Source organism: Aquarana catesbeiana, linkage group LG06, assembly GCF_042186555.1.
Source record: "Aquarana catesbeiana isolate 2022-GZ linkage group LG06, ASM4218655v1, whole genome shotgun sequence".
Classification (NCBI taxonomy): domain Eukaryota; kingdom Metazoa; phylum Chordata; class Amphibia; order Anura; family Ranidae; genus Aquarana; species Aquarana catesbeiana.
This window is the reverse complement of record NC_133329.1, coordinates 173,508,757-173,536,691: the sequence shown is the minus strand read 5'-3', so window position 1 is coordinate 173,536,691 and position 27,935 is coordinate 173,508,757. Positions and strand designations below refer to the sequence as shown.

At 45.2% G+C, this 27,935-nt stretch overlaps 1 protein-coding gene across 2 annotated transcripts in view; it reads left to right on the top strand.

The window, feature by feature from the left end:
• The window catches only part of LOC141101798 (multidrug resistance-associated protein 1-like), a 716,249-nt gene that overhangs the window by 484,361 nt on the left and 203,953 nt on the right, over positions 1-27,935 (top strand). For both annotated transcript variants that reach the window (XM_073591133.1, XM_073591135.1), the window contains exon 19: positions 16,696-16,870. In XM_073591133.1, the coding sequence (XP_073447234.1) occupies positions 16,696-16,870 (175 nt within the window). The remainder of the gene's footprint in view (positions 1-16,695; positions 16,871-27,935) is intronic.

The following is a 27,935-nucleotide window of genomic DNA, read 5'->3' as shown; positions in this document are numbered from 1 at the left end:
GCATGATGTTGCCACCCCCATACTTCACAGTAGGTATGGTGTTCTTTGGTTGCAATTCAGCATTCTCTCTCCTCCAAACATGATGAGTTGTGTTTCTACCAAACAGTTCTACTTTGGTTTCATCTGACCATATGACAATCTCCCAATCCTCTTCTGGATCATCCAAATGCTCTCTAGCAAACCTCAGACGGGCCCGGACACGTCTGGCACTGCAGGATCTGCGTCCCTGGCGGCGTAGTGTGTTACTGATGGTAGCCTTTGTTACGTTGGTCCCAGCTCTCTGCAGGTCATTCACTAGGTCCCCCCGTGTGGTTCTGGGATATTTGCTCACCATTCTTGTGATAATTTTGACCCCACGGGTTGAGATCTTGCGTGGAGCCCCAGATTGAGGGAGATTATCAGTGGTCTTGCATGTCTTCCATTTTCTAATTATTGCTCCCACAGTTGATTTCTTCACACCAAGCTGCTTGCCTATTGCAGATTCAGTCTTCCCAGCCTGGTGCAGGTCTACAATTTTGTTTCTGGTTATCCTTCGACAGCTCTTTGGTCTTCACCATAGTGAAGTTTGGAGTGTGACTGTTTGAGGTTGTGGACAGGTGTCTTTTATACTGATAACAAGTTCAAACAGGTGCCATTAATACAGGTAATGAGTGGAAGACAGAGGAGCCTCTTAAAGAAGAAGATACAGGTCTGTGAGAGCCAGAAATCTTGGTTGTTTGTAGGTGACCAAATACTTATTTTCCACCATAATTTGCAAATAAATTCTTTCAAAAATCAGACAATGTGATTGTCTGGATTTGACTCCACATTTTGTCTCTCGTAGTTGAGGTATACCTATGATGACAGTTACAGGCCTCTCTCATCTTTTTAAGTGGGAGAACTTGCACAATTGGTGGCTGACTAAATACTTTTTTGCCCCACTGTGTATATATATATATATATATATATATAATTAGTTTTATCGTTCTTACTGTTTTGCTGTATTTTTTTATTGTACTGTAATGTTTTATAGTTACTGTGTTTTATTGTGTTTGCTTTGCTTTGTTTTACTGTACGGTTACTGTGATATATGCTATAATGTTTTATTTTTATTGTGTTTTTTTTGCAGGTATGTCCTACAGTTTTACTGCACTGTTATGCCCTGTACACACGGTCGGACTTTGTTCGGACATTCCGACAACAAAATCCTAGGATTTTTTCCGACGGATGTTGGCTCAAACTTGTCTTGCATACACACGGTCACACAAAGTTGTCGGAAAATCCGATCGTTCTAAACGCGGTGATGTAAAACACGTACGTCGGGACTATAAACGGGGCAGTGGCCAATAGCTTTCATCTCTTTATTTATTCTGAGCATGCGTGGCACTTTGTCCATCGGATTTGTGTACACACGATCGGAATTTCCGACAACGGATCGTGTTGTCGGAAAATTTTATATCCTGCTCTCAAACTTTGTGTGTCAGAAAATCCGATGGAAAATGTGTGATGGAGCCTACACGGTCGGAATTTCCGACAACAAGGTCCTATCACACATTTTCCGTCGGAAAATCCGACCGTGTGTACGGGCCATTACTGTGATTTTATGGTTAACCTTTGCTTGCTTTGCAGGTATACCATTCAGCTGCAGAGTTTGCTCTCACAATACGTAAATCCGTGACTCCAGCGTTGTAGGAGGTGATTTCACCACCACAGTTAAAAAAAGAGCATGTGTGCCGAAGCATAGGGGCAGTTCATTTTTATTTACTTTTCTTGGCAGAGATTTCTTCATCCACATTGATCAATGTGAATGGAGGAATCTGCTAGGTTCTTTATTTCCTGAACGAAAAAAAAGAACAGTGCATGTATGCCCATCATTAGAAGTGAGTGGATGTAGGGCGGTATTCTAATGGTTGGCATACCACCATTTGATCAATATATATGGAGGAATCTATTCTCTTTTTTTATTTAACCCACAGACTGCATGAAAAAAAATAACATTACAATATATGCCCAACAAAGACCAGCGACGTACTGGTATGTTGCTGGACTTTAGGTGGTTATATCGGAATGATGCCTGCAGGTTTAGGTTTCCTCTTGGTATAGATTTTTTTCATGTAGAAGCAATCCTAGCGGCTCCCCCTCCTGCCATCCTCCATTGTTTTCCCGGGCTGTCCTGTCCCACTGGGGAACCTGAGAATGCAGCCGGTGGTTCCGCCAGCTGACCATAGAGCTGATCGGAGACCAGAACGACTCCAATCATCTATATGGCCTAAGAAACCAGAAGCTACGAGGATTTCATGACTTCATGGTTTCGCCAGATATAAACAGCGCCATTGGGAAAGCATGGTATCACACCGATCTTGGTGTGGTCAAATGCTTTAACGCAGAAGGGAGATCTAGAGTTTAATCGACCCCAAATGTTTCAAAAAAGTGTACCTGTCTGTCACTATCTATTGCTATCATAGAGGATATTTACATTCCCTGTGACCTGTGATAACAATAAAAATGATTAAAAAAAAAAAAAGGAAGTGGACTTTGTAAAAAAAAATTTAAAAAGCAAAATAAATAATTAAAAATAAATAAATAAATAAAGCACTCTTGTCCCCCCGTGCTAGCGTGCAAAGACAAGCATTGGTCCCGTATAGTATGTAAATGGCAATTGCACCATGCATGTAAGGTATCACCACGAACGTCAGATCGAGGGCAGTGATTCTAGCAGTAGACCTTCTCTGTAACTCTAAAGTGGTAACCTGTAAAGGTTTTAAAAAATGTATGTAGTTTGTTGCCGCTGCACTGTTGTGCGCAATTTTAAAGCATGCCGTGCTTGGTATGTACTGTATGCACTCGGCATAAGATCATGTTTTGTATTTTACCAAACATTTGGGCAATATAGTGTGTTTTTTTGCATTAACCACTTCAATACAGGGCATTTATACACTAGGGCTGTTGCTGATTAAAATTTTCGTGTTCGATTAATCGATTTTTTTTTCTAATCGATTAATCAACTAATTTCGATTAATTATAACGTACATACAGATCCAACTACTTTTAGCTGATTTAGCACCATTGTTATGGCAACAGCCGAAGCCAGACATAGCGGGGCATTGCTAGGATGTCACATGTCATATACTCAGCCTCACCGTGCCCATAATCGCAGCCTTACCGTGCCCATAATGCAGTCTCACGGTGCCCATAATGCAGTCTCACGGTGCCCATAATGCAGTCTCACGGTGCCCATAATGCAGTCTCACGGTGCCCATAATGCAGTCTCACGGTGCCCATAATTGCAGCCTCACGGTGCCCATAATTGCAGCCTCACGGTGCCCATAATTGCAGCCTCACGGTGCCCATAATTGCAGCCTCACCGTGCCCATAATTGCAGCCTCACCGTGCCCATAATTGCAGCCTCACCGTGCCCATAATTGCAGCCTCACCGTGCCCATAATTGCAGCCTCACCGTGCCCATAATTGCAGCCTCACCGTGCCCATAATGCAGCCTCACCGTGCCCATAATCTCAGCCTCACTGTAGTCAGTGCCTGTGCCTGGATTACACAGTCTGCGGGCATCTCCCGCTATGTGTCTCGGAGCTGAGTGTAAAAACTTTGGCCACGCTGTGAGAAAAGTCCCGCCCTTCTCCTAGATCAGCTTGTGTGATAGACAGAACACTGCGTCTATGTCATGAGCTGATCTAGGAGGAGGGCAGGTCTTTTCCCACAACGCGGCCAAAGTTTTCACTCTCAGCTCGGAGACATACAGCCTACTGTGTATGACATATAGTGGAGGAGGAGGAGGGAGCGGAACGCTGCGCTGCAGCCACAGCTTGGCCCAAAGCGGCCCCAGGGCAGGCAGCCTACCGTTTAAAAAAATTTTGATCGATCAAAAAAATTAACGATTAATTGAGGAATTAATCTTTAATTTCCACAGCCCTATTATACAACCCTTCTGCCCAGACCAATTTTTAGCTTTCAGCGCTCTCACAATTTGAATGCCAATTACTCAGTCATGCAACACTGTACCCAAACAAAATTTTTATCATTTTTTTCATACAAATAGAACTTTCTTTTGGTGGTATTTAATCACCACTGGGTTTTTTAATTTTTTGTGACATAAGTGAAAAAAGAGGAAACATTTTTGAAAAAACCAAACACTTTTTTTTTAGTTTTTATGATAAAATTTTGCAAATAAGTCAATTTTGTTCATAAGTTTGGGCCAACATTTATACTGCTACATCTCTTTGGTAAAAATAACCCAAATTAGTGGATATTATTTAGTCTCTGTGAAAGTTATAGAGTCTACAAGCTATGGTGCAAATCATTGAAAATTGAGCACACCTGATCGCACTGACGACCTATCTCATTTCTTGAGGCCCTGAAATTTCAGAAAACTACAAATACCCCCCAAATGACCCCTTTTTGAAAAGTAGACAGTCAAAGGCCTTTAGTAAGAGGCATGGTGAGTTTTTTGAAGTTGTAATTTTTAAATTTTTTCCACAATTCTTGGGAAAATTAAGAATATTTTTTTTTTCACAAAATTGTCATAACAACTACTTATTTCTCACACACAGCATATGCATACTTCCAATTACACCCCAAAATACATTCTGCTACTCCTCCCGAGTATGGCAATACCACATGTGTGTGACTTTTACACAGCCTGGCTACACAGGGAGGTCCAACATGCAGGGAGCACCATCGGGGGTTCTAGGAGCATAAATTACACCTCTAATTTCATAACGACCTATTACATTTGTGAAGGCCCTGGAGCACCAGGGCAGTGGAATTACCCACAAAATGACCCCATTTTGGAAAGCAAACACCCCAGCGTCTATTCTATGAGGCATAATGAATCTTTTTGAACGGTTCATTTTTTTCCACAAGTCTTTGGAAGACGTGGAAAGAAAATTAAAATGTATTTTTTTTTTTACACAAAGTGGTCCATTTATAAGATATTTCTAACTCAAAGCATGTATATAGCAAAAATGACACCCCAAAACACATTCTGCTACTCCTCCTGAGTATGGGGATACCACATGTGTGAGACTTTTATACAGCCTGGCCACATACAAAGGCCCAACATTGAAGTAGTACCTTCAGGCGTTCTAGGAGCATAAATTATACATCTCATTTCATTCCTACCTATCACACTTTTGAAGGTCCTTGAGCACCAGGGCAGTGGCATTGCCCTGACCCAATTTTGGAAAGCAAAAACCCCAATCTATATTCTATGAGTTATGGGCTGCAGATAGGTACTCAGGTACTCTGATTGCCTGGTGACAGGTATACGGGTACTCTGATGGGCTACAGATAGGTACTCGGGTATTCTGATGGGCTGGTGACTGGAACGCTGGTACTCTGATGGGCGGTGACAGGTACTCTGATGGGCGGTGACAGGTACTCTGATGGGCGGTGACAGGTACTCTGATGGGCGGTGACAGGTGCTCAGATGAACTGTGACAGGTGCTCAGATGAACTGTGACAGGTGCTCAGATGAACTGTGACAGGTGCTCAGATGAACTGTGACAGGTGCTCAGATGAACTGTGACAGGTGCTCAGATGAACTGTGACAGGTGCTCAGATGAACTGTGACAGGTACTCAGATGAACTGTGACAGGTACTCAGATGAACTGTGACAGGTGCTCAGGTACTCGTGTACTCATATGAACTGTGTCAGGTACTCGGATACTCAGATGGCCTGGTGACAGGTAATCTGATGGCCTGGTGACAGGTAATCTGATGGCCTGGTGACAGGTAATCTGATGGCCTGGTGACAGGTACTCTGATGGCCCGGTGACAGGTACTCTGATGGCCCGGTGACAGGTACTCTGATGGCCCGGTGACAGGTACTCTGATGGCCCGGTGACAGGTACTCTGATGGCCCGGTGACAGGTACTCTGAAGGCCCGGTGACAGGTACTCTGATGGCCCGGTGACAGGTACTCTGATGGCCTGGTGACAGGCACTCTGATGGCCTGGTGACAGGTACTCTGATGGCCTGGTGACAGGTACTCTGGTACTCTGATGGACTGTGACAGGTACTCTGATGGCCTGGTGACAGGTACTCTGATGGCCTGGTGACAGGTACTCTGATGGCCTGGTGACAGGTACTCTGATGGCCTGGTGACAGGTACTCTGGTACTCTGATGGACTGTGACAGGTACTCTGATGGACTGTGACAGGTACTTGGATGAACTGTGACAGGTACTTGGATGAACTGTGACAGGTACTTGGATGAACTGTGACAGGTACTCTGATGGGCGGTGACAGGTACTCTGATGGGCGGTGACAGGTACTCTGATGGGCGGTGACAGGTACTCTGATGGCCCGGTGACAGGTACTCTGATGGCCTGGTGACAGGCACTCTGATGGCCTGGTGACAGGTACTCTGATGGCCTGGTGACAGGTACTCTGGTACTCTGATGGACTGTGACAGGTACTCTGATGGACTGTGACAGGTACTCTGATGGCCTGGTGACAGGTACTCTGATGGCCTGGTGACAGGTACTCTGATGGCCTGGTGACAGGTACTCTGATGGCCTGGTGACAGGTACTCTGATGGCCTGGTGACAGGTACTCTGGTACTCTGATGGACTGTGACAGGTACTCTGATGGACTGTGACAGGTACTTGGATGAACTGTGACAGGTACTTGGATGAACTGTGACAGGTACTCTGATGGGCGGTGACAGGTACTCTGATGGGCGGTGACAGGTACTCTGATGGGCGGTGACAGGTACTCTGATGGGCGGTGACAGGTACTCTGATGGGCGGTGACAGGTGCTCAGATGAACTGTGACAGGTGCTCAGATGAACTGTGACAGGTGCTCAGATGAACTGTGACAGGTGCTCAGATGAACTGTGACAGGTGCTCAGATGAACTGTGACAGGTACTCAGATGAACTGTGACAGGTACTCAGATGAACTGTGACAGGTGCTCAGGTACTCGTGTACTCATATGAACTGTGTCAGGTACTCGGATACTCAGATGGCCTGGTGACAGGTAATCTGATGGCCTGGTGACAGGTAATCTGATGGCCTGGTGACAGGTAATCTGATGGCCTGGTGACAGGTAATCTGATGGCCCGGTGACAGGTACTCTGATGGCCCGGTGACAGGTACTCTGATGGCCCGGTGACAGGTACTCTGATGGCCCGGTGACAGGTACTCTGATGGCCCGGTGACAGGTACTCTGATGGCCCGGTGACAGGTACTCTGATGGCCCGGTGACAGGTACTCTGATGGCCCGATGACAGGTACTCTGATGGCCCGGTGACAGGTACTCTGATGGCCCGGTGACAGGTACTCTGATGGCCCGGTGACAGGTACTCTGATGGACTGTGACAGGTACTCTGATGGACTGTGACAGGTACTTGGATGAACTGTGACAGGTACTTGGATGAACTGTGACAGGTACTTGGATGAACTGTGACAGGTACTTGGATGAACTGTGACAGGTACTTGGATGAACTGTGACAGGTACTTGGATGAACTGTGACAGGTACTTGGATGAACTGTGACAGGTACTTGGATGAACTGTGACAGGTACTTGGATGAACTGTGACAGGTACTTGGATGAACTGTGACAGGTACTTGGATGAACTGTGACAGGTACTCGGATGAACTGTGACAGGTACTCGGATGAACTGTGACAGGTACTCGGATGAACTGTGACAGGTACTCGGATGAACTGTGACACGTACTCGGATGAACTGTGACAGGTGCTCAGGTACTCGTGTACTCAGATGAACTGTGTCAGGTACTCGGATACTCAGATGGACTGTGACAGGTAATCTGATGGCCTGGTGACAGGTACTCTGGTACTCTGGCCTGGTGACTGGTACTCTGATGGCCTGGTGACAGGTACTCTGGTACTCTGATGGCCTGGTGACAGGTACTCTGATGGCCTGGTGACAGGTACTCTGATGGCCTGGTGACAGGTACTCTGATGGCCTTGTGACAGGTACTCTGATGGCCTGGTGACAGGTACTCTGGTACTCTGATGGCCTGGTGACAGGTACTCTGGTACTTTGATGGCCTGGTGACAGGTACTCTGGTACTCTGATGGCCTGGTGACAGGTACTCTGGTACTCTGATGGCCTGGTGACTGGTACTCTGATGGCCCGGTGACAGGTACTCTGGTACTCTGATGGCCTGGTGACAGGTACTCTGATGGCCTGGTGACAGGTACTCTGGTACTCTGATGGCCCGGTGACAGGTACTCTGATGGCCTGGTGACAGGTACTCTGATGGCCTGGTGACAGGTACTCTGGTACTCTGATGGCCTGGTGACAGGTACTCTGGTGGCCTGGTGACAGGTACTCTGGTACTCTGATGGCCTGGTGACAGGTACTCTGATGGCCTGGTGACAGGTACTCTGGTACTCTGATGGCCCGGTGACAGGTACTCTGGTACTCTGATGGCCCGCTGACTGGTACTCTGATGGCCCGCTGACAGGTACTCTGATGGCCTGGTGACAGGTACTCTGATGGCCTGGTGACAGATACTCTAATGGCCTGGTGACAGGTACTCTGATGGCCTGGTGACAGGTACTCTGATGGCCTGGTGACAGGTACTCTGATGGCCTGGTGACAGGTACTCTGGTACTCTGATGGCCTGGTGACAGGTACTCTGGTACTCTGATGGCCTGGTGACAGGTACTCTGGTACTCTGATGGCCTGGTGACAGGTACTCTGGAACTCTGATGGCCTGGTGACAGGTACTCTGGTACTCTGATGGCCTGGTGACAGGTACTCTGGAACTCTGATGGCCTGGTGACAGGTACTCTGGTACTCTGATGGCCTGGTGACAGGTACTCTGATGGCCTGGTGACAGGTACTCTGGTACTCTGATGGCCCGCTGACTGGTACTCTGATGGCCCGCTGACAGGTACTCTGATGGCCCGCTGACAGGTACTCTGATGGCCCGCTGACAGGTACTCTGATGGCCTGGTGACAGGTACTCTGATGGCCTGGTGACAGGTACTCTGATGGCCTGGTGACAGGTACTCTGGTACTCTGATGGCCTGGTGACAGGTACTCTGATGGCCTGGTGACAGGTACTCTGGTACTCTGATGGCCTGGTGACAGGTACTCTGGAACTCTGATGGCCTGGTGACAGGTACTCTGGTACTCTGATGGCCTGGTGACAGGTACTCTGGTACTCTGATGGCCTGGTGACAGGTACTCTGGAACTCTGATGGCCTGGTGACAGGTACTCTGGAACTCTGATGGCCTGGTGACAGGTACTCTGGAACTCTGATGGCCTGGTGACAGGTACTCTGATGGCCTGGTGACAGGTACTCTGGTACTCTGATGGCCTGGTGACAGGTACTCTGGAACTCTGATGGCCTGGTGACAGGTACTCTGGTACTCTGATGACCTGGTGACAGGTACTCTGGAACTCTGATGGCCTGGTGACAGGTACTCTGGTACTCTGATGGCCTGGTGACAGGTACTCTGGTACTCTGATGGCCTGGTGACAGGTACTCTGGAACTCTGATGGCCTGGTGACAGGTACTCTGGAACTCTGATGGCCTGGTGACAGGTACTCTGGTACTCTGATGGCCTGGTGACAGGTACTCTGGTACTCTGATGGCCTGGTGACAGGTACTCTGATGGCCTGGTGACAGGTACTCTGGTACTCTGATGGCCTGGTGACAGGTACTCTGGAACTCTGATGGCCTGGTGACAGGTACTCTGGTACTCTGATGGCCTGGTGACAGGTACTCTGGTACTCTGATGGCCTGGTGACAGGTACTCTGGAACTCTGATGGCCTGGTGACAGGTACTCTGGAACTCTGATGGCCTGGTGACAGGTACTCTGGAACTCTGATGGCCTGGTGACAGGTACTCTGGTACTCTGATGGCCTGGTGACAGGTACTCTGGTACTCTGATGGCCTGGTGACAGGTACTCTGATGGCCTGGTGACAGGTACTCTGGTACTCTGATGGCCTGGTGACAGGTACTCTGGAACTCTGATGGCCTGGTGACAGGTACTCTGGTACTCTGATGGCCTGGTGACAGGTACTCTGGTACTCTGATGGCCTGGTGACAGGTACTCTGGAACTCTGATGGCCTGGTGACAGGTACTCTGGAACTCTGATGGCCTGGTGACAGGTACTCTGGAACTCTGATGGCCTGGTGACAGGTACTCTGGTACTCTGATGGCCTGGTGACAGGTACTCTGATGGCCTGGTGACAGGTACTCTGGTACTCTGATGGCCTGGTGACAGGTACTCTGGAACTCTGATGGCCTGGTGACAGGTACTCTGGTACTCTGATGGCCTGGTGACAGGTACTCTGGAACTCTGATGGCCTGGTGACAGGTACTCTGGTACTCTGATGGCCTGGTGACAGGTACTCTGGTACTCTGATGGCCTGGTGACAGGTACTCTGGAACTCTGATGGCCTGGTGACAGGTACTCTGGAACTCTGATGGCCTGGTGACAGGTACTCTGGTACTCTGATGGCCTGGTGACAGGTACTCTGATGGCCTGGTGACAGGTACTCTGGTACTCTGATGGCCTGGTGACAGGTACTCTGGAACTCTGATGGCCTGGTGACAGGTACTCTGGTACTCTGATGGCCTGGTGACAGGTACTCTGATGGCCTGGTGACAGGTACTCTGGTGGCCTGGTGACAGGTACTCTGGCCCGGTGACAGGTACTCTGGTACTCTGATGGCCCGGTGACTGGTACTCTGATGGCCTGGTGACAGGTACTCTGGTACTCTGATGGCCTGGTGACAGGTACTCTGGAACTCTGATGGCCTGGTGACAGGTACTCTGATACTCTGATTGCCTGGTGACTGGTACTCTGATGGCCTGGTGACTGGTACTCTGATGGCCTGGTGACAGGTACTCTGGTACTCTGATGGGCTACAGATAGGTACTCGGGTATTCTGATGGGCTGGTGACTGGAACGCTGGTACTCTGATGGGCGGTGACAGGTACTCTGATGGGCGGTGACAGGTACTCTGATGGGCGGTGACAGGTACTCTGATGGGCGGTGACAGGTACTCTGATGAACTGTGACAGGTACTCTGATGAACTGTGACAGGTACTCTGATGAACTGTGACAGGTACTCTGATGAACTGTGACAGGTACTCTGATGAACTGTGACAGGTACTCAGATGAACTGTGACAGGTACTCAGATGAACTGTGACAGGTGCTCAGGTACTCGTGTACTCATATGAACTGTGCCAGGTACTCGGATACTCAGATGGCCTGGTGACAGGTACTCTGATGGCCTGGTGACAGGTACTCTGATGGCCCGGTGACAGGTACTCTGATGGCCCGGTGACAGGTACTCTGATGGCCCGGTGACAGGTACTCTGATGGCCCGGTGACAGGTACTCTGATGGCCCGGTGACAGGTACTCTGATGGCCCGGTGACAGGTACTCTGATGGCCCGGTGACAGGTACTCTGATGGCCTGGTGACAGGTACTCTGGTACTCTGATGGACTGTGACAGGTACTCGGATGAACTGTGACAGGTACTCGGATGAACTGTGACAGGTACTCGGATGAACTGTGACAGGTACTCGGATGAACTGTGACAGGTACTCGGATGAACTGTGACAGGTACTCGGATGAACTGTGACAGGTACTCGGATGAACTGTGACAGGTACTCGGATGAACTGTGACAGGTACTCGGATGAACTGTGACAGGTACTCGGATGAACTGTGACACGTACTCGGATGAACTGTGACAGGTGCTCAGGTACTCGTGTACTCAGATGAACTGTGTCAGGTACTCGGATACTCAGATGGACTGTGACAGGTAATCTGATGGCCTGGTGACAGGTACTCTGGTACTCTGGCCTGGTGACTGGTACTCTGATGGCCTGGTGACTGGTACTCTGATGGCCTGGTGACAGGTACTCTGGTACTCTGATGGCCTGGTGACAGGTACTCTGATGGCCTTGTGACAGGTACTCTGATGGCCTGGTGACAGGTACTCTGGTACTCTGATGGCCTGGTGACAGGTACTCTGGTACTTTGATGGCCTGGTGACAGGTACTCTGATGGCCTGGTGACAGGTACTCTGGTACTCTGATGGCCCGGTGACTGGTACTCTGATGGCCCGGTGACAGGTACTCTGGTACTCTGATGGCCTGGTGACAGGTACTCTGGTACTCTGATGGCCCGGTGACAGGTACTCTGGTACTCTGATGGCCTGGTGACTGGTACTCTGATGGCCCGGTGACAGGTACTCTGGTACTCTGATGGCCTGGTGATAGGTACTCTGATGGCCTGGTGACAGGTACTCTGGTACTCTGATGGCCTGGTGATAGGTACTCTGATGGCCTGGTGACAGGTACTCTGGTACGCTGATGGCCTGGTGACAGGTACTCTGATGGCCTGGTGACAGCTACTCTGATGGCCTGGTGACAGGTACTCTGGTGGCCTGGTGACAGGTACTCTGGTACTCTGATGGCCCGGTGACAGGTACTCTGATGGCCTGGTGACAGGTACTCTAGTACTCTGATGGCCTGGTGACAGGTACTCTAGTACTCTGATGGCCTGGTGACAGGTACTCTGGTACTATGATGGCCTGGTGACAGGTACTCTGGTACTCTGATGGCCCGGTGACAGGTACTCTGGTACTCTGATGGCCCGGTGACAGGTACTCTGGTACTCTGATGGCCCGGTGACTGGTACTCTGATGGCCCGGTGACAGGTACTCTGATGGCCTGGTGACAGGTACTCTGATGGCCTGGTGACAGGTACTCTGATGGCCTGGTGACAGGTACTCTGATGGCCTGGTGACAGGTACTCTGATGGCCTGGTGACAGGTACTCTGATGGCCTGGTGACAGGTACTCTGGTACTCTGATGGCCTGGTGACAGGTACTCTGGTACTCTGATGGCCTGGTGACAGGTACTCTGGTACTCTGATGGCCTGGTGACAGGTACTCTGGTACTCTGATGGCCTGGTGACAGGTACTCTGATGGCCTGGTGACAGGTACTCTGGTACTCTGATGGCCTGGTGACAGGTACTCTGGTAGCCTGGTGACAGGTACTCTGGTACTCTGATGGCCTGGTGACAGGTACTCTGGTACTCTGGCCCGGTGACAGGTACTCTGGTACTCTGATGGCCCGGTGACTGGTACTCTGATGGCCTGGTGACAGGTACTCTGGTACTCTGATGGCCTGGTGACAGGTACTCTGATGGCCTGGTGACAGGTACTCTGGTACTCTGATGGCCTGGTGACAGGTATTCTGGAACTCTGATGGCCTGGTGACAGGTACTCTGGTACTCTGCCTGGTGACTGGTACTCTGATGGCCTGGTGACAGGTACTCTGGTACTCTGATGGCCTGGTGACAGGTACTCGGGTACTCTGACTGTGACAGGTACTCGGATAAACTGCAACGGGTACGCAGAAGGACTGGTGACAGGTACTCTGATGGCAGGTACTCGGGTACTCTGATAGGCTACAGATTGGTACTCGGGTACTCAGATGGGCGGTGACAGGTACTCAGATGAACTGTGACAGATACTCAGATGGGCTGTGACAGGTACGCAGGTACTCGTGTACTCAGATGAACTGTGACAGGTACTCAGATGGACTGTGACAGGTACTAGGATGAACTGCAACAGGTACTCGGGTACACAGATGTACTGTGACAGGTTGGGCGATTGGGTTTGGGCTGTATCAGGGTGACAAGCCTCGTCCCCGATCGCTGCACTGCGCACACCCTAGGGGCATGCACGAGCGCAGTACATGTGACTGACTGTGATTGGACACAGCCGGTCACGTGGTATAGAGACATTTTTTTTATTGGCTCTTTACACGGATCTGGGATGGGCTGTTTCCGAGGGACACACCTCATCCCCGAACACCGCGCTGCGGGCCCCCGAGGGACCCGCAGGAGCGGCGAGAAGCCGAAGACGTCATATGACGCCCGCCCAGGATGGGAGATCCCATCTGCGGATGTCATATGACTATAGCCCAGTATTGAAGTGGTTAAGATTCAAAAAAGTTTTTTTTTTTTTTGCAAAAAACTTGCGTTTGAAATATCGCTGCGCAAATAATGTGTGAAAAAAAATTGTAACACCCCACCATTTTAATCTGTAGGGCCTCTGCTTTAAAAAAAATATATACCGTTTGGGGGTTTAAAGTAATTTTCTAGCCCAAAAAAATTCAATTTTCATGTAAACTAAAAGTGTGATTGGCATGTTGAGTCCATGGAATATTCTATATATTGCCACAAGTTTTGGGAAAATTGTATTTTTTTTTTTACACAAAGTTGTCACTAAATGATATATTACTCACTGGCATGGTTATATGTGAAATTACACCCCAAAATACATTCTGCTGCTTCTCAGTATGGGGATACTACATGTGTGAGACTTTTTGGGAGCCTAGCTGCGTACAGGACCCGGAAAACCAATCACCGCCTTCAGGCTTTCTAAGGCCGCAAATTGTTGAATTCATTCCTCACTACCTATCAGTTTCAGAGGCCATGAAATGCCAAGATGGCACAAAACCCCCCAAATTACACCTTTTCGGGAAGTAGACACCCAAAGGTATTTGCTAAGAGGCATGGTGAGTATTTTGCAGCTCTTATTTGTTCTTGTTTTTTTCTAATTTCAAAACTTTGTGAAAAATAGCGAGATCTGCAAAATACTCAACATGCCTCTCAGCAAATAGCTTGGGGTGTCTTTCTGAAAAGGGGTCATTTGGGGGGGGGGGGGGGGGGGGTTGTGCTATCTTGGCATTTCATGGCCTCCAAAACTGTGATAGGTAGTGAGGAGTGAAATCAAAAATTTACGCCCTTAGAAATCCTGAAGGCGGTGATTGGTTTTCAGGGTCCTGTACGTGGCTAGGCCCCCAAAAAGTCCCACACATGTGGTATCCCCGTACTCAGGAGAAGCAGCAGATTGTATTTTGTGGTGTAATTCCACATATACCCATGGCATGTTTGAGCAATATATTATTTCATTGACAACTTTGTGTTTTTTTGTGGGGTTTTTTTTTTTTTTTTTGTCATTTTTCAATCACTTGTGACAAAAAATAAAATATTCAATGGGCTCAACATGCCTCTCAGCAAATTCCTTGGGATGCCTACTTTTCAAAAAGGGGTAATTTGGAGGAGTTTTGTACTGCCCTGCCATTTTAGCACCGCAAGAAATTAGATAGGCAGTCATAAACTAAAAGAATTCCAGTAAATGTACCATAGTTTGTAGACGCTATAACTTTTGTGCAAACCAATAAATATACGCTTATTGAATTTTTATTTTACCCAAGACGTGGCTGAATACATTTTGGCCTAAATATATGACTAAAATTGTTTTGGATTTTTTTTTTATAACCAAAAGTATTAAATATTTTTTTTTCAAAAGTTTCAGTCTTTTCTCCTGATCAAATACCACCAAAAGTAAGCTCTATTCATGCGAAAAAAGGATGCAAATTTGTACATCATTGCATGACCGTGCAATTACCAGCCAACCGCTTCCGGACCAGCCGCCGCAGTTTCACTGCGGCAAGCTGGATCCCCTGCGTGAGATCACGTTATTGTACGAGATCTCGCGAGGTCCGGATAGCAGGCGCGCTCGCTGCACAGCAGGGGGTGCCGATGCTCGTGGCCGATGGTCGCATTAACTTCTGGCCACGAGCGATCATGACCAGGAGAGACAGAACAGGGACGAGTGTGTGTAAACACACACTTCCCTGTTCTGTTCTGACAGGAGTGACAGATCATGTATTCCTATTAGCTAGGAACCACGATCTGTCACTTCTTGTAGTTAGTCCCTCCCCCTTCAGTTAGAATCGCCTCCCTAGGGAACACTGTTAACTCTTTCATTGCCTCCTAGTGTAAACTCCTTCACTGCCAGTGACATTTTTACAGTAATGCATTTTTAATCGCTAATTAATGCCAATGGTTCAAAAAATGTCCGCCATAATGTCGCAGTCATGATAAAAATCACAGATTTCCACCATTACTAGTAAAAAAAATGATAAAAATGCTATAAATTTATCCCCTATTTTGTAGACACTATAACTTTTGCGCAAACCAATATAGGCTTATTGCGATTTTTTTTTTTTTTAACAAAAATATGTAGAAGAATACATATCGGCCTAAACTGAGGAAAAAAAATAGTTTTTTATATCTATTTTTGGGGGATATTTATTATAGCAAAAAGTAAAAAATATGCGTTTTTTTTATTTTTTTTTTTCAAAATTGTCACTCTTTTTTTGTTTATAGTGCAAAAAAGAAAAACCGCAGAGACGATCAAATACCCCCAATAAAAGCTCTATTTGTGGGAAAAAAGCACATCAATGATGTTTGGGTACAACATCGCACGACAGTGCAATTGTCAGTTAAAGTGATGCAGCGCCGAATTGCAAAAAGTGCTCTGGTCAGGAAGGGGGTAAATTCTTCCGAGGCTGAAGCAGTTAAAGCCGTTAAGTGCCAAATTGTAAAAAGTGCTTTGGTCATTAAGAAGGTAAAACCTTTCGGTGGCTGAAGTGGTTAAATCAATATGAACTCCAAATTGTAACACTAGAAAATGTAGCTTTATATATTTTCTAGCAGTTTAGTATTAGAACTTCAGTTGTTTTTACAATAAAGAAAGGAAACTACATTTATTTACAAAAGAATCAAAGACACTCCGTATACTAGATTTTAACATATGTGCTTTGTTTGGTTATGTTTGTTGGTATTTTAATTGCACTTGCTGACTGTAACTATAGTTTTGAATTATTTCTGTAGACTCGTATACTTGTAACACATGGAGTAAGTTACTTGCCACAAGTGGACTCTATTATTGTGATGGTGGATGGCAAAATAACTGAAATCGGTTCCTACCAGGCGCTTTTGGAACAGGATGGTGCTTTTGCCGAATTCTTGCGTACATATGCCAATGCTGAGCAGAACAATGAACAAGGTGAGGCACAAGCACAGAAAATTATACTGTAACTAACCTTTGTTGTGTAAATCACAATTCAAGTGGATCTCTGCCATGTTTTTCATAGCTTTAGGGCAGTAGTGGTAATCATATCAGTATTCATATTAATATAGATAGAAAAGGCTTTGAACAGTTAGCAGATTTTTGATGCTTTCTGTGGCCCCAATAAAAAAAAGTTTTAGAATTTTCCACGTTTTATTCAAAAATAAGGTTTTGGCAGGCATTTTTTATATATAAAAATATATATGTGTGTGTGTGTGTATATATATATATATATATATATATATATATATATATATATATATATATATATATATATATATATATATACACACAGTGTTATAAAATAATCAACATATGGACTAAGTTATAAAATAATCGACATATGGACTAAGTTATCCCACTAGACAGCGCTAGTGTTGAGCAAAAACTTGTGGCCAACAACACATATATGGACAGTCTTAAATCAGAAAAAAGTCCTCTAAAAAGAAAACCCTTATAAAGGGAAGTGATGACAAGTTCAGGGTGCGATTCAGATAATCAACAGGTGATCTTGAATAAACCTCAATCCTCCACCGATCACTGTAAGATCCACCCAGGTGACACACACTCTCCCCCTAGGGGGTTAAACTCACCAGATAAGGGGAGTAATAAAGCCTTCAGGGTCAACGCTTTTTAGAGATAGTGGGTTGCCATCATCACTCTAGATAGGGTCACAGGTTTTGCAGGGCTCATAATGAATCAAAAAAACAGAAAGAAAGGTGCACATAGCGTAATCCTGTTTATTGATTCAAACCCGTTGCACACAGACAGACTAAAAACCCCCCTTCAATAAAATACGTACATCAAATAAAACGAATAGTGAGCAATCAATCAAACAGGCAGGTAATGTCAGTATGTGCATTTCACCCAAAAATCATCAGCGTCGTTACACAGGAAAGGCACGATACTTCCTGGTTGTATAGATGACTCAGGTGGAGCGCACACCTCACTTCCGGCGTCGTGTTGGCCACGCACTGACGCGTTTCGTCATATCCTTTGACTTCAACAGAGGGCGTGGTCACACGACGTAATGGCCAGCTTATATAGCCCTCCACAAGCCGCTCAGCCAATCACAGCAAGACTAGGCGGCGGCTAAAACACGCCTACAATTCCAGCCTCACTGACGGCTTATTGTAAACATCGTGGAGGCATACAAAGGCACTGCACTAATCCAATATGGTAAAATTCATTAAACAGTGGGTACAAGCTACCGTAACTACATACATTTAATCAAGAAGCATCGCCTCATGTATCTTAGCATTATGGATTCCCATTAATAGGCAGCCAATGCTAATTACACCCACGTCATGAATAAAGAAAATAATAACGTTGATACATCTTAGAATCATCTGTCATAATCTAAAATCACATACAATGGTAAATATGTATATAACGAATAGGCATATAAAAAGGAAACTCTAATACCATTACATACTGGGTCTCTCTTCTTGACAGGTCACGCACCAGATTAGACCCTCTCCACTTCGGTCTCAAATGGTCTACACCATTTGGATCCACCAAATGGTCTACACCAATGGTCTAGACCCAGTGGATCTTCTTGGCTGACACTTTGTCGCCAAGGGGACTCAATGTGGATTTGGACATCAACTGCTTTATAAGCAATTACTAATATCTGTTACTAACAGCTGATCGGATCCGCTGAGAGTATCTGTGCAGGCAGTTAGAATTGGCTCTTATGGGGTTAAAGTGATCTATCTCTCTGTGACGTCTGCTTGGTCTCCCCACAGTAGTATAGTGTGTATGAGTACTTGACTCCTATATAGAGATTGAGATTAATCTTGGTTTTGTAGGTTTTTTACATTATGCGATTTTCCAATCTTTTTGTATATGTTATATCCCTGACCTCTTTCTTCCTTCTTTCTTGTGGCATGGGTCTGGCCTACTTTTAGTAGCATAGTTTGCTACAATTATATGAGCTGTATAGGGAGATTGAGAGTAACTTTGGTCTTATTGTTATGCGATTATCCTGCCTCTATGTGATTGTAACATGCTCTCGTTGATAGGAGTGCATGTGATATGGCATTAGCTCTTAATTAATATGATATAGATTAATTTTATCTTTTCAATATCTGTGCGATTTTTAATATTTGTGCGATTTTCAATGTAGTTTTGCTTTATGCGACTGTGTTGCCTCCCTATTTTTACTTTAATGATTTATTATTTTTTCTTTGAATATTTTTTCTTTGAATATTTGCTGGTTTTGCTGTAATTATTAAAACTAACAATAGCTCTGTAGGTTGGGTACTGTATCTTGCAGTATTATTGCGCTCACGGAGCTTTTTCATACCTATATGATAAAACAATGTTTACACTAAATATATGTGCATATCAGTACAGGAATGTCTTTAGTATGTAATGGTATTAGAGTTTCCTTTTTATATGCCTATTCGTTATATACATATTTACCATTGTATGTGATTTTAGATTATGACAGATGATTCTAAGATGTATCAACGTTATTATTTTCTTTATTCATGACGTGGGTGTAATTAGCATTGGCTGCCTATTAATGGGAATCCATAATGCTAAGATACATGAGGCGATGCTTCTTGATTAAATGTATGTAGTTACGGTAGCTTGTACCCACTGTTTAATGAATTTTACCATATTGGATTAGTGCAGTGCCTTTGTATGCCTCCACGATGTTTACAATAAGCCGTCAGTGAGGCTGGAATTGTAGGCGTGTTTTAGCCGCCGCCTAGTCTTGCTGTGATTGGCTGAGCGGCTTGTGGAGGGATATATAAGCTGGCCATTACGTCATGTGACCACGCCCTCTGTTGAAGTCAAAGGATATGACGAAACGCGTCAGGGCGTGGCCAACACGACGCCGGAAGTGATGTGTGCGCTCCACCTGAGTCATCTATACAACCAGGAAGTATCGTGCCTTTCCTGTGTAACGACGCTGATGATTTTTGGGTGAAATGCACATACTGACATTACCTGCCTGTTTGATTGATTGCTCACTATTCGTTTTATTTGATGTACGTATTTTATTGAAGGGGGGTTTTTAGTCTGTCTGTGTGCAACGGGTTTGAATCAATAAACAGGATTACGCTATGTGCACCTTTCTTTCTGTTTTTTTGATTCATTATGAGCCCTGCAAAACCTGTGACCCTATCTAGAGTGATGATGGCAACCCACTATCTCTAAAAAGCGTTGACCCTGAAGGCTTTATTACTCCCCTTATCTGGTGAGTTTAACCCCCTAGGGGGAGAGTGTGTGTCACCTGGGTGGATCTTACAGTGATCGGTGGAGGATTGAGGTTTATTCAAGATCACCTGTTGATTATCTGAATCGCACCCTGAACTTGTCATCACTTCCCTTTATAAGGGTTTTCTTTTTAGAGGACTTTTTTCTGATTTAAGACTGTCCATATATGTGTTGTTGGCCACAAGTTTTTGCTCAACACTAGCGCTGTCTAGTGGGATAACTTAGTCCATATGTCAATTATTTTATAACTTAGTCCATATGTCGATTATTTTATAACTTAGTCCATATGTTGATTATTTTATAACACTGTGTGTATATATATATGTGTTTTCTTTGATTTGAGACAGCTGCTGCCCATTAGATTGTCTCTCTGCCTAGACAGACACAGGGGAGTTCAATCTGCTTTATGTTCAAATGTTATTTGCATACTGGTGTGTATTTATGAATATGCATTTTTGAATATTGATTTATTCCTTTTTTAATATTAATATATCTATATCTTGGGTCTGTTTGGGAATCTGGCGCTAAGCGGTGTTTGCAGGCCTGGTGAAACACTTTTATATACTGATATATATATATATATATATATATATATATATATATATATATATATATATATATACCGTATTTATCGGCGTATAACACGCACTTTTTTCCCCTTAAAATCAGGGGAAAGTCGCAGGTGCGTGTTATACGCCGATCCCCTGCGATCCCGTGGTGTCAAAACTTCAAAATCGCCGACCGCGATTTGAAAATGGCGCCACCGGCGCCGAAATACACAGAGCCGGTCCTCGGCTCTTTCCGGCGGCTCTCGTTCATTTTCGGCTCCACTCGTAGTCCCGAGCGGAGCTATCCGAACCTACTCGGCTAGGTTCGGATAGCTCCGCTCGGGACTACGAGTGGAGCCGAAAATGAACGAGAGCCGCCGGAAAGAGCCGAGGACCGGCTCTGTGTATTTCGGCGCCGGCGGCGCCATTTTCAAATCGCGCTCGGCGATTTTGAAGCCCAATATGGCAGGGACAGGGGATCGACGGCTGCAATGGGGCAAGGCTGCACTGGGGAAGGCTGCACTGGGGAAGGCTGCACTGGGGAAGGCTGCACTGGGGAAGGCTGCACTGGGGAAGGCTGCACTGGGGAAGGCTGCACTGGGGAAGGCTGCACTGGGGAAGGCTGCACTGGGGAAGGCTGCACTGGGGAAGACTGCACTGACAAGGCTGCACTGGGGAAGGCTGCACTGACAAGGCTGCACTGGGGAAGGCTGCACTGACAAGGCTGCACTGGGGAAGGCTGCACTGACAAGGCTGCACTGGGGAAGGCTGCACTGACAAGGCTGCACTGGGGAAGGCTGCACTGACAAGGCTGCACTGGGGAAGGCTGCACTGACAAGGCTGCACTGGGGAAGTCTGCACTGACAAGGCTGCACTGGGGAAGGCTGCACTGACAAGGCTGCACTGGGGAAGGCTGCACTGACATGGCTGCACTGACAAGGCTGCACTGACAAGGCTGCACTGACATGGCTGCACTGGGGCAAGGCTGCACTGAGAAGGCTGCAATGATGGGCATTTAAATGTAAGTTTTTTCCCTTCAACTTCCCTCCTAAAAGTTTTTTTCCTTAAAATTCCCTCCTAAATTGGGGTGCGTGTTATACGCCGGCGCGTGTTATACGCTGATAAATACGGTATATATATTGGGGACGGAAAGTTTTCAGACCCCCTTAAATTTTTCACTCTTTGTTATGTTGCAGCCATTTGCTAAAATCATTTAAGTTCATTTTTTTCCTCATTAATGTACACACAGCACCCCATATTGACAGAAAAACACAGAATTGTTGACATTTTTGCAGATTTATTAAAAAAGAAAAACTGAAATATCACATGGTCCTAAGTATTCAGACCCTTTGCTGTGACACTCATATATTTAACTCAGGTGCTGTCCATTACTTCTGATCATCCTTGAGATGGTTCTACACCAGGGATCCTCAAACTACGGCCCTCCAACTGTTGCAGAACTACATGTCCAATGAGGCATTGTAAAGCTCTGACATTCACAGACATGACTAGGCATGATGGGAATTGTAGTTCCTGAACAACTGGAGGGCCGTAGTTTGAAGACCCCTGTTCTACACCTTCATTTGAGTCCAGCTGTGTTTGATTATACTGGTTGGACTTGATTAGGAAAACCACACACCTGTCTATATAAGACCTTACAGCTCACAGTGCATGTCAGAGCAAATGAGCATCATGAGGTCAAATGAACTGCCTGAAGAGCTCAGAGACAGAATTGTGGCAAGGCACAGATCTGGCCAAGGTTACAAAAAAATTCTAGTAAGAGATATTTCGAGACAGAAGACCAGAACTTTTATACTACAAACGCTATATTGATGTCCTGATACTAATATGGGTGGGCTCAGAACTGACACTTAAAAATTATATGGATCATCTGAATGATAATACTCATAACATCAAACTCACAAGCCAGTGGAGTACTGAGCAAATACATTTTTTAGATGTTAACATCTTCAGAGTTGGTGATACAATACAAACGAAAGTGTTCTTCAAACCCACCGATAGAAATAGTTATCTTCCTGTGCATAGCGGTCATCATCCGCTTTGGTTGAAAAATGTGCCCAAGGGCCAAATAATGAGGGTCAGGAGAAACTGCTCTGGACTTGAGGATTTTGACCAACAAGTTACGGTATTAAAAAATAGGTTTGTGGAAAAAGGTTACAAATCCCAACATCTAGACCCTATCATTGAGGAAATTAGAGCTCTCCCTTGGGATCATTGTCTAAGAGATGCACCGAGTATTGAAAGAAACCTAGATCATGAATGGAGTTTTATATCTCCCTTACATTCACAATTCAAGGAGGTGGAGAATATTTTCCATAAACATTGGCATGTCCTATGTTTGGATCATTTATCGCAAGGCGCCAAGCTTTGGGGATGTCATAGTCAAAAAGATCATTGATCCCCCCGGTAGAAATTCATCCTTCTGGCGGCAAAACGTTTTTTTGCATGCCGGAAATGCAAAGCTTGCAGAAAGGTGGCTAGACCTATGAGGAAATAAGAAAAATTTACCTCAACTTCTAACAACAGGGAATTTGCAATTAAGCACTTCATTACATGTAACACATCCCATGTCGTGTATGCCTTGCGTTGTCCTTGTGGATTAATGTACATAGGTCGCACCAAGCGTCTTTTAAGAACTAGAATCACAGAACATTTGCATAATATCCCTTGGTTATAAAGACCACAATGTACCCCTGCATTTTAAACAACATCACGAGCAAGACCCTTCTGGTTTGTTATTTTGGGGGATCGATCACATCAAACAATCATGGAGGGGGGAAATATTGTAAGGGATCTATCAAAAAAAATAAACTCAATGTTTTTTTTTTTTTAACTGACACTCTCAGCCCGAAAGGGTTAAATATAGAACTCGACATTAATTGTTTTATAAGTGATTTCTAGGGTCACTAGAGAGGACGATCATTTAAATTTAGGTTGAATCTGCTCTAGGAATTTTTATATATAATTTTTTTTTTTATAAATACAATTTTTTTTATGTATTGTTGTACCTATGTGATACACAGAGGTATTGTAGAGTCTATCACCAACCTCCTTTGTTTAATTTTGGAGATTTTTTTATATATCTAATGCCATTCAGGTATCTTTAATCCGACTGGTTTTAGTCAGTAGTATCATTTTAACTTTACTAGAATTGCCACTGTTGCTATGAGTATTTGCAATTTTATATGTAATTTTTCATGCGATTTTAATTTTGTAGTGTGATAATTACGTTTTATATGATATTAATACCGTATTAGGTATCACTTTTTAAATCACTAAATTTTCATTTTAGTGTTATATATATATATATATATATATATATATATATATATATATATATATACACAGTTTAGTATCCTTTGGGGGACAAGCGACCCTCTTTCCTAAGTTGCACCTTAATTAGACAGAAGAGGGGAGGCTTTGTTTTGGTTTACGATATAAGAACTGTGATGTAGTTATTTTTTAATTATATGAGACAGGGTTATGGCAAATTTACCGCAGTGTACTGTCACATTCACATCGCAATAATATTAAAGTGTATAGCCTGCAGTTTAAGGTCGGTTGGGGTATGGATACGATCCTAATTGAAGATAGGGACGCACCTACCAATCAGATCTACATCTTTTAAAATATGCATACACTAGGGCGGAGTGTTGATCACTCTCCACCCCCTATTCCTAAGATAAATTCTGATCTGTACGCCGTGAAGTCACGCTCTTTGAAAAAGTGGTAATGACGAAACTAGTCAGAGCGTGACCCCACGGCAACCGCAATCACGTAAGGACGCAGTGCGCTTGAAGCCCGAAGCTTCCGACACCAGCGGGAGGAAGTGTCGATCAGCTGTGACTGCTTATCATCCGTCCAGCCTGTACCCCGCTCCTATGTGTCTCGGGAGGAGTTACTAGAGTTGTCTTGTATTACCAACCGACCGAAAGCTAGAGGGCCAATATTGGAAGGGACTTACGCCCACAGATCCGTCTAGTTTATTTTATTTATTTTGTCTGTTTGATTTACAATAAATGATCAAAACGGTACTGGACTATTTGGGGTCTCTTCTTTACATGTGGACATTGTTGCTGTCCTTTGACTACCTACCCTGGAGGACCTCGGGAGTAATCAGAGTGAGGATATTACCCAAGGCCTGTTAACCTTTTGGCTCCAGTGAGTTAGAACCCCTTGCGGGGGGTTGTGCAGCACGGGGTGTCATAACAGATGGTGAAAGGTGCACTCATCAGATCTGCTACTCATATTCGCTATATTCAGTTGGAGACTCCAGATCAAGTTCCTTTTTATGTGTCTTTGCTGGAATTCTTTTGCCTGCATTTCTTTGCTTGCGCTTTACAAAGACATTTATTTACTAGTCATTGTTTGTAACTGAGAACAGCGCCGCTTTGATGGGTTAATGGTTCACATAAAGTGATTATTTACACATCTGTTTATACAAAAAAATTCTGCTGCACTTAAGGTTCCTAAGAGCACAGTGGCCTCCATAATCCTTAAATGGAAGACATTTGGGATGACCAGAACCCTTCCTACAGCTGGCCGTCTGGCAAAAATGAGCTATCGGGGGGAAGATCCTTGGTGAGAGAAGGAAAAGAAGAACCCAAATATCACTGTGGCTGAGCTCCAGAGATGCAGTCGGGAGATGGGAGAAAGTTGTAGAAAGTCAACCATCACTGCAGCCCTCCACCAGTCCGGGCTTTATGGCAGAGTGGCCCGACGGAAGCCTCTCCTCAGTGCAAGACACATGAAAGCCCACATGGAGTTTGCTAAAAAACACCTGAAGGACTCCAAGATGGTGAGAAATAAGATTCTTTGGTCTAATGAGACCAAGATAGAACTTTTTGGCCTTAATTCTAAGTGGTATGTGTGGAGAAAACCAGGCACTACTCATCACCTGTCCAATACAGTCCCAACAGTGAAGCATGGTGGTGGCAGCATCATGCTGTGGGGGTGTTTTTCAGCTGCAGGGACAGGACGACTGGTTGCAATCGAGGGAAAGATGAATGTGGCCAAGTACAGGGATATCCTGGATGAAAACCTTCTCCAGAGTGCTCAGGACCTCAGACTGGGCTGAAGGTTTACCTTCCAGCAAGACAATGACCCTAAGCACACAGCTAAAATAACAAAGGAGTGGCTTCACAACAGCCAGAGCCCTGACTTAAACTCAATTGAGCATCTGTGGAGAGACCTAAAAATGGCTGTCCACCAACGTTTACCATCCAACCTGATAGAACTGGAGAGGATCTGCAAGGAGGAATGGCAGAGGATCCCCAAATCCAGGTGTGAAAAACTTGTTGCATCTTTCCCAAAAAAACTCATGGCTGTATTAGATCAAAAGGGTGCTTCTACTAAATACTGAGCAAAGGGTCTGAATACTTAGGATCATGTGATATTTCAGTTTTTCTTTTTTAATAAATCTGCAAAAATGTCAACAATTCTGTGTTTTTCTGTCAATATGGGGTGCTGTGTGTACATTAATGAGGAAACAAAAATGAACGTAAATGATTTTAGCAAATGACTGCAATATAACAAAGAGTGAAACATTTTAGGGGGTCTGAATACTTTCCGTCCCCACTGTGTGTGTGTGTGTGTGTATATATATATATATATATATATATATATATAACATTTGCAAATATAAAGCTCGCACACAAGCAGTTAAGAATTTGGGGCAAATACTATTCATGTTTCTTTGCAGTTATCTAGCTATTCCCTCCTTTTAATTCAGTGAAAGTTGGCGGGCCACCAGGGACTAAAGATTCTGCTCTACACAATCTATTTGTCTACCTGTCTATTTCATATTCCCTTTTATGACACATTTAACTTATACCAACTGAGTTATTCTTTGCAAAAATGTTCTTTCCCGTCCATTGAGGAACACTGGAGTAAGTGGCGGAACTTCCAGGGTGGCAAAGGTCACACTTGTGACCGAACCCTGGAGTTCCACCTCCTGTGTCTGCCACGTACCCACACTCCCTGGCAGTGCCTCCAAGAAGGGATGTGTGGATGAGAAGTTTGAAACCCAGCAGCCAGATGAGGAAAGGTGCCAATGCCTGAGTGAGCTCACCATTTTTCCACTGTGCGTTAAATGTCCCCACTCCCTCCCTTCTCTCTCCTGCCTCTTAGGGAGTGCTCTAATGTAAGAGGGACTCAGAAGTAAGGGGTGCTTTGTGGACTCTGATGTAAGGGGCTTTGGTGAGCAAAGACCCCCTTACATCAGAGTTCCCCTTTACACCACAGCATTCCCCCTTACATCAGCGCCCCCCCTTAAATCGGGGTTCCCTCTTAAATTCCAGAGTGCATACATATCCTCCTTATAGTGCAAGTGGAAATTCTGCAGTGGGGCTCTGCAGACTCTGATGTAAGGGGGGCTCTGCAGACTCTGATGTAAGGGGGACTTTTATGATTGGAAATGTTATTTAATAAAACAATATATGTATAGTTTATACTGCAGAGAAAAAAAATTCCTGTGCGCCACTAAAGTGTTTGGATTTGACATGGAGAAAAGGTAGTAACCCTACCTAAGACGGCAGGAAGGGGGCCTGCTGCAAAACATTTGAAAGTGTCCCTTTGCGGGCTGTAATTAAAGGCCCAGCAATGGGAGTAAAGGGCCCTGGGATCAATGGGAAAGGCCCCGGGCTTGGAGGGAAGTTGGGGGTCAGAGGGGTCCCCCAGATGGTTTCTAGTTATGTCTCTGATAGGAGTGATACTGACGCTTACAGGGAAAATGGACACTGGCAATAAACATGCCTCAGTTTTTTTTTATAGTGTCCCCAGAAGGCCTCTTGCACACTGCAGCTTGAAAATGCTCAGTCCTAAAGCTTAAGTCCTTCTTCTCTTTATTTCTGCCCTGGCTTACTAGGGGAAATTGTTTATTTTATTTTGCACAAATGTTATACAGTACTGAATAAGGAACTTCTGTCACCCAGTGATATGGCTGTATTCTCTCATAACAGCCTTACAGCATAATAATTCACACCCGGCTTACCCAGTTTGATTTAAATTGTAGGTTGTACTTGTTGGGCACACCATGATTGGGACAGCCACCAGCATGTTTTTTTAGGTTTAGACAGTAGAGGATACGTATTAACCCTTGCGCTGCCAGGCCCTGTGTGACACTTTTAAAGTCAGGTGGCCAGATCATTTTTGCAATTTTTCCATTTCCTTTTTTATTTTTCCCTTACAGCGCTCAAAACCAC